The sequence below is a fragment of the Montipora foliosa genome, chromosome 5 (assembly GCF_036669935.1).
Source record: "Montipora foliosa isolate CH-2021 chromosome 5, ASM3666993v2, whole genome shotgun sequence".
NCBI lineage: Eukaryota > Metazoa > Cnidaria > Anthozoa > Scleractinia > Acroporidae > Montipora > Montipora foliosa.
In genome coordinates this window covers 33369419-33376918 of record NC_090873.1, presented here as the reverse complement: position 1 = coordinate 33376918, position 7500 = coordinate 33369419, and the positions used below count along the sequence as shown (strand labels likewise).

The following is a 7500-nucleotide window of genomic DNA, read 5'->3' as shown; positions in this document are numbered from 1 at the left end:
TTTAACCATTAAGCATTGCAAAACAGCTATTCCTTTTAAATCTGAAGGTCAAACCACAACAAACAATGGATTCTTTTCATCAAAAAGTTGAGCTGCTTGTTAATGCCAGAGTGTTAAATATTTTCCTTTTATTATGTCTCTCAGATAGTATATGCGCTGTGATTGGCTAAATTAGCAGGCCACATTCTACAGTACGGCCCAATAAATTTGAAATTTCAATACAACATTCTCTAGCAAGTTTTTCATGTCGTTTCTGTTACATACATGTAGACTTGTAAAACGGTTTGAATCTTGCAGCCAACTATTTCAAACAGCCAAGAAGATTTGTTATAATTCATTTTTCGGTTTTTGACACAGCAATCTTTGTGGCAGTTGAACCTTCCACTTGACTTCATTTAGTTTCCTTTCCGGCATGGCTAATTACCACATTCTACAGTACAGCCTGCTAAATTTGAAATTTCAATACAACATTCTCTAGCAAGTTTTTCATGTCGTTTCTGTTACATAGACTTGTAAAACGGTTTGAATCTTACAACCATTTCAAACAGCCAAGAAGATGTGTTATAATTCATTTTTGGATTTTGACGCAGCAATCTTTGTGGCAGTTGAACCTTCCACTTGACTTCATCTAGTTTCCTTTCCGGCATGGCTGATTACCACAGAGATATAATAAACATCTTACTAACCTCATTTTCTCTGTCCTTTCTGTAAAATTACTGATCCTTGTTTTTTCCTGTTGATCTTTGGCCATAACGTCCTCATTTCAACGGTCTCCTCCCCCTGGGAATGAGGTTGTGGCCATAAATCAATGGGAAAAAAACTTGATATTTATTAAAGGAACCTTGTTGGCTTTTGCAGGATCTGGACACTTACATCCATAGATCTGGCAGAACAGGTCGGGCTGGTCGCAGTGGAATCAGCATTATGTTTTACAAAGGAAATCAACAAGCCCAGCTGCGTGCAGTGGAAAATAGAGCTGTGAGTAAACCTTTGTATCCAGTTGTCAATTTTGTGTATGAGGTCAAGGTAGTGACAATTACATTGTAGCCTTATTCTGTAACACAGGTCTTGAAATTGCAACCAATACAATCACATTATTTTTTGCAATTGAATTTTTCCTTTTGCGGTTGCCACTTGATAGATACTTAAATTTGCTTAAATACATGTGAAATTGCATGACAAAAGGTAGAATTTTGTTGTGCGTTTGTTCGATGTAAAAGTACACTGTATCATGGGGTATTTGGCCACGGGAAAACTGGGTTCCATTGTAATAAACAATCTTTTCTCACGCTGAGATAGATGGCAGCTACGAACATGTTCCTTCTTCCTATCTTTTTAGAGGTTTGTACCAATATATTTTCAACAGAAAAATAAGTTGCCGCAAAGAGATGTAAGGTTACAAGTTATTTTCTTATTGTGTTTGCGGTGACTAAGTCATATTACTAGTCACTTTCTTTGTTGCAAATCAAATCGTTCTGCAAAATGTTAGTTGCAAAATGGAAGTCTTAAAATTGTTTTAGTTGCCCATGGATATATTTCGCTTATCTCGCACAGTTGGGCAAGCATTAGTGTCGAACATTGAGTAAAACTGACTTGGTTATCTCTGAAAATGGAGTGTTGTGGCTACTGTATACATGTGCATTCAGATCACATGAACAGGAAAACTGATTGAAAAGTTAAAAACGTTCTCTGGTTAAAAGTTTTAAAAACACTGAGCTTTCGATTGCCAGTATGCAATCTTTAAAAAGTGAGGTGTAAAAAGCGAAGGTAAAAATATATATGTACAAAAAGGTGAGAAAATAACGAACGGAAATGAATAAATACATAAATACAAAAGAAATACTTGTGATGGATGAGATTACAATAAAATTGAGTATTGCTGAAGGAGCGAAACCACTGTGACTGACTTTAAATATGTTTCAAAATGTCTTGCATTTGCAGGGAATCAAATTCAAATTAATTTCACCCCCACAACCAGCAGACGTTGTAAAGGCTTCTGCTGCCGATGCTCAGAGGTCAGTACTGAATCATCTTCAACTGTAGTATCATTATTTTATCTTCAGTCAAGTCGTAGTTGACTTGGTAAACAAAGAAAATAATGCAAACATAAAATTAATTAACTACCTAAAATCAAACAAGCCTGGAGTCCCTAAAATGGAGAAAGCATTTTCCTCTTTTTATGAGATGAGCCAGTAATTCGTTGACTTGAACATGTCACTCAGAAAATTGTAAACCAACAGAGGCAAATTTCATTTCTTAAAGTTCAGAAGAAGCAAGATCATTTAATTAATATTATTATATAATTATTACCGCACTTATTCGGATACAAACCAAGACCCCAAACTTCTTACGCAAAATAATCAACTTGATCAACACGGATTGTAAATGCATAACATTCAGCTATAAGCTGAGAGCATTTTAGGTCTTGATGTTTATTATTGACCATGAAATTTTCGTAAAAATACAAATTGACATTGACTGAAAAATTATACTTAAAGCAATAAAATGAACACAAAAGATGAGAAACAAACAAGTGACATGATCATGAGGTGACGAATATTATTGAACAAAATTATTACTGACCTCACTGGAAACAATAATGTCTTCATACAAGCGAAGCGTTCTATAAAAAGCTATTCAACTGGAAACAGCAAATCACAGAGGAGATTAATTTGATGTGATCCTTTAACTAATCATTAAAACAGCTTGTGCAGGTTTGAAAAAACATTCTGAGTTCAGAAAGCTTCCGTCATAATCAATCTTGTTCATTCAAAGTCTATCCGCAATCATGCCAAAATCCCGACGTTCAGCTTACAACCTTGCCTCGGCTTATAGCTGAATAAGTATGGTGTTATTAGTATGGGTAATCAAATGGTATACCCGTGAAATTAGGGAATAATTTCACGTGCGTTTTGTCCAGATTCAAATAATTTCCCGAGCCTTTAGGCGAGGGAAATTACTTGATTTTGGACAAAACGCACGTGAAATTATTCCCTAATTTCACGGGTATACCATTTGATTAGCTATTAATAACATGGTGACTAATTACTCCTTAATTTTCAAACCTGGACGCCATTTTAGCATTATATTAAAAGTTGCCATAGCAACAATGTAATTTCACATGTGAAATTATAAATTAACACTGAAATTTCGCGCCAAAATTAAGGAGTAATTTGTCACCCATGTTATTATTACTGTAACAAAAGAATTTCATTGAAATGAAAGTCATCTTTTGTTTCTGTCAAATTACATTAATTGATTGGTAGTAAAATATGGTTCATGGAATGAGACTTTTACTAAACTTAAGTGGGTGATTTAAGACCTTAGTTTGCTGTTAGTGGTGCTTCAGTGTAATACCTAATAAGAATAACATCTCACATACCCTCGGCCTGCTCGCATTCTGGCCTTGTAGCTCAGTAGGTAGAGCAACGGTGATCAAATCCGAAGGTCATTGGTTCAAATCCCACCCTGGTCAGAGTTTTTCTCTGTCCTAGTGTGGGCCCAATTCCAATACTAGGGTTGATCTCTGATGGAATAATTGAGTATAAAAACTTCATAGTAGTGTTAGGCATCACTCGAACTTGGAATCATTACTAGGAAGGAATTATGTTTACATACAAATTTGTTTGAAATTTGTTTTGAAACAGAGTTCATATTAAAAAAAAGTGAATTTTAAATTCGTGCAGCGATCTTGAATAACTGTGATGTGTTACGGTTGCCCTATTGTCTGATAAGAGTAGAGCAACCATAACACATCACAATAATTATTCAAGATGGTGGTGCCCTCAAAATTTGAAAACAAAAATAGGCAATTCTAAAACTTACTTATTTTGGATACAAACACTAACTTTCTTTGAAAATATTTAAGACTGACTTGACTGTAACGGTTATTTCCTGTGATTTAAAGTTATTTTTTTGTTGAAGTGGAGTTTCCCAGGTTAAGAAAGCGACATAGCTTTACCATAAGACATTGGCATTAAACTCGGTAATTAACTGAACACAAAATTTAAATATTTTGGTGCTGTTTATTGTCTAGGACATACATGTAGAAAATACAGTTGCTGTCTGAAGTTTAGTTGTGTAACGTTTTCTTGGCTTAATATTTTTCTCTTTTTTTGTAAAAGGTTTCTTGAGTCAGTTTCACCTGAAGTGCTCGAATTGTTCCGTGATGCTGCTCAGTCTTTGGTGGATAAAATTGGTGCAGTTGATGCAGTGGCTGCTTCCTTAGCTTACATATCAGGAACAAAAGAAATCCAATCACGGTCTCTCATAACTGGGAAAGAGGTATTATTGGAGGCATTACTAAACTGCGAAACGGCAAAATGAAACACCAGAACACCATGTATGACCCCACCATACACTGAAAACTAACCGACAAAGGTTCGATTTGAGATTAACCCTTTCACCCCCGTGGGGTTCCCCATTGACAAGTAAAATCGTCTGGCGTTAGACAGAGTAAAATCTATAAGTGGCACTCTTGGGAGTGAAAGGGTTAAATAACCTTTTAGGCCTTAATCTCAAATCCGGTCTTTTTCAGTTAGTATTCAATGTATGGTGTTTTGGTGCTTCATTTCGCTGTTTCGTAGTTTAGTAATGTCCTATTATTGGCATTGTCTGTGAGAGAATAATAAATTGGTGTCATGACCATAGACCAACTCTATCAACAAGCTTGAGCGCTGTACTGTAAGCGATGTCCTGCATTGTTTTCTGTTGAATTACAAGCCGGGCTATATTAACCCTTTCACTGCCGAGGGCTTCCCCATTGACGAGTAAAATCGTCTGGCGTTAGACAGAGTAAAATCTATAAGTGTCAATTTGCATTTTTGGCGGTGAAAGGGTGAAAGTTGATCTGAAAATAACAAGGAGCCGTAACTTACATGTACAGTACAAATTGAGAAAGTCGAGATTACGTTGGCTGGTATTTTTTACAGTTCATTGTTTTACCAATACAGAAAGTTTCCTAAACATTCGTAAAAGCTAACCTTAGGCCTAATTAGGCCTAAACAAAAGTTTTTACGCCCAAAGTTAGCTTTTATGAATGTTTAGGATTATATTATAACTTTCTGTATTGGTAAAACAATGACCTGTGACCTGTAAAAAATACCAGTCGTTTTGAATTAGGAGAACGTATCGTAGAACACATCTTGCTAAATTGTAAAAGATACGATAAGAATACAATAATTATTATTTTACAATGGAATATTATAATAATCCCTTGTGCTGATTGGTAGGGTAAATTCCCCTATTTGAGTTTATCTCAGAGTAGAAAATGTGGTTAAAATGAATGCCAATTAATACTGTAACTTCCTTACTGCATTTGTTTAGGGATTTACCACTTTCTTGATGACAAACTATCATGAGATTCAGGGACCAAGCTATATGTGGCGTGCACTTGAAAACAACTTGCCTGAGATCAAGGAAGAGGTGGAGGTTTTGAGACCTTGTGACGACAGAAAGGTACAATTTTTTACCAATTTACTTCATAGAATGTATACATCGTTCTTTTTAAGTTTCTTTTTTTTTCTGCACAGTGGTTGTAGTGTTTCTTTTAGTAGGGGTTAGCTATAGTGAGAGGATCACTATGTGGAAAATTAAAAGAAAGTCTGGATTAGATGAAGCATAAGCAGCCCAAGCTCTCTTGCGTAGAGAGCACAAACAACATGGCATCAAAATGTAATAATTATACAAGGGTTTGTAAGGGAGTTCGAATGATATTCATGGAGGTAATTATATAGGATGAAATTCTCAATACAAGCGGCTTAACTTATTCCACGTGTGTGTTTTCTTGCCCCTGGTGCCGTTATGTTACATATTATTTGTAGCGCTTTGAGTTGCAAGTCTCCCCACATGAAGGGAAAGAATAAGGCGAAAACACTCCAATTGGGAGAGCCTACTGAACGAAGCCAAAAAATCCCAGACCAAAAAGTCCCCACGGCCACAAATCCACCATAGAATTGAAGGGCAAAGCTACCGGTATTTCTTTCATTTCAATTCGCTAGCCATGCAATCAAAGTCCTGCCAGTGACGTCAGGTTGCTGTTAGTGTCTCAAATGAAACGATCAAACGATAAAAAGGCTGTGCGCACATTTTGAACATGACACAGGCAACCGGTCGGTCTTTGTCTGTCACCCGGCTTAGTAACGTCGTCAGGGTGACAAACAAATGGCAGTGTTTATCAAGTAAATAAAATAATGTTTTAGTTTCTGTTTATGAGCCATTGAATTAAATCACTTGTGAAAATTATTAAAAGACAATGGAGCCGGTATGGTGCAGCAGGTGAGAGCACTCACTTCTCGCAAATGTGGCCAGCTGGTGCGATTCCCAGACTTGGCTTCTGTGTTGGTTGAATCTGTTGGTTCTCCAGCCTGCTGAAAGAGGCTTTTCTCTGGGTACTCCCATTTTCGTCTCTCCTCAAAAACCAACCTACAATTTGTTGAGTTGGTTTGATGTCCTTACAGTGTTCTCAATTAGTTTAGTGCCCCAATGCTAAAATACACTTGATTCTTAAAAATAAGGGTCATTATCCTTATTATGTAAGTTTTTTTTTTTTTTTGAAATGTGTGTTTATCATTTTCTTCACAGAGTGTGGTGGTAGATGTGCCAACTAAGCATGCAAAAACATTTAAGGTGAGCATTTTCCACTGGCTAAGGAAGGACATACTTACCCAGTGATCCATCTACCTGTGCATCCTGAGTCTTTCATGAATAAAAATTAATGTCCAAAAAGACATGTGAATGACTTCCGGGTGAGTCCATTTGGACACGAACGTTTTTCACCCCCAAAACTATCATTTTTTAAAATAATGGCTTTTTCTCCAAAATTATTTTTTAAAAAAGGAAAAATCTCTTTGAATGGATGCAAGGTCAATAGCCTTACCCCTAACCTTGACATTGTACTTACAACTAACTCTAAGCAAAAATACTCATTGCTGATAGAAACTTACCAGATAAGTGCACACCAGAGGTGGTCAAAACTGTTCAGATTTGTGGGTTTTTACATGTAATCGAGTTCTTTAAGTTGTCCTTTACACAATGGCAGTCATTACTTATAAGTTGAAGCGTCAAAGATCCTAAATAAAGGTTGACAGACTGTTAAAATGTTGCTCTTAATTAATTAAGTGTTATGTGGGACTCCAAAACTTCAGTACAGGACTCACTAAATGGGTTTGGGACTCACTGATCTAAATTTGTAGATGGATCTCTGCTTATGAGGGAACGATTTTCCTCAGACAACACTGATGGGGCCTGGAAATACGTCATCTTACGTGCCTTCTTGGCAGCAGTTTTTTCATTGTGTCCACCATTCAGAGTGGTAGAGGATAATTTTGTTAGTCACTTATTTGACCCTGGTCATTTGCATGCCCTCAAGTTTGAGTATGTTTTGTTAGTAGCAATTACAACACGGTCGGGCTGGGGTAGTTGGGCCAGCGTAGCTAGTAATGGTGTGAGAATACGCTTCCACGAACTTGAAATTGGGCCTTTAAAATGGATGTAATGGCA

At 36.5% G+C, this 7500-nt stretch overlaps 1 protein-coding gene across 4 annotated transcripts in view; it reads left to right on the top strand.

Moving 5' to 3' along the window:
• The window catches only part of LOC138003993 (nucleolar RNA helicase 2-like), a 45624-nt gene that overhangs the window by 33768 nt on the left and 4356 nt on the right, over positions 1-7500 (top strand). For all 4 annotated transcript variants that reach the window (XM_068850356.1, XM_068850354.1, XM_068850353.1 and 1 more), the window contains 5 exons: positions 859-978; positions 1942-2015; positions 4125-4284; positions 5326-5457; positions 6583-6627. In XM_068850356.1, the coding sequence (XP_068706457.1) occupies positions 859-978; positions 1942-2015; positions 4125-4284; positions 5326-5457; positions 6583-6627 (531 nt within the window). The remainder of the gene's footprint in view (positions 1-858; positions 979-1941; positions 2016-4124; positions 4285-5325; positions 5458-6582; positions 6628-7500) is intronic.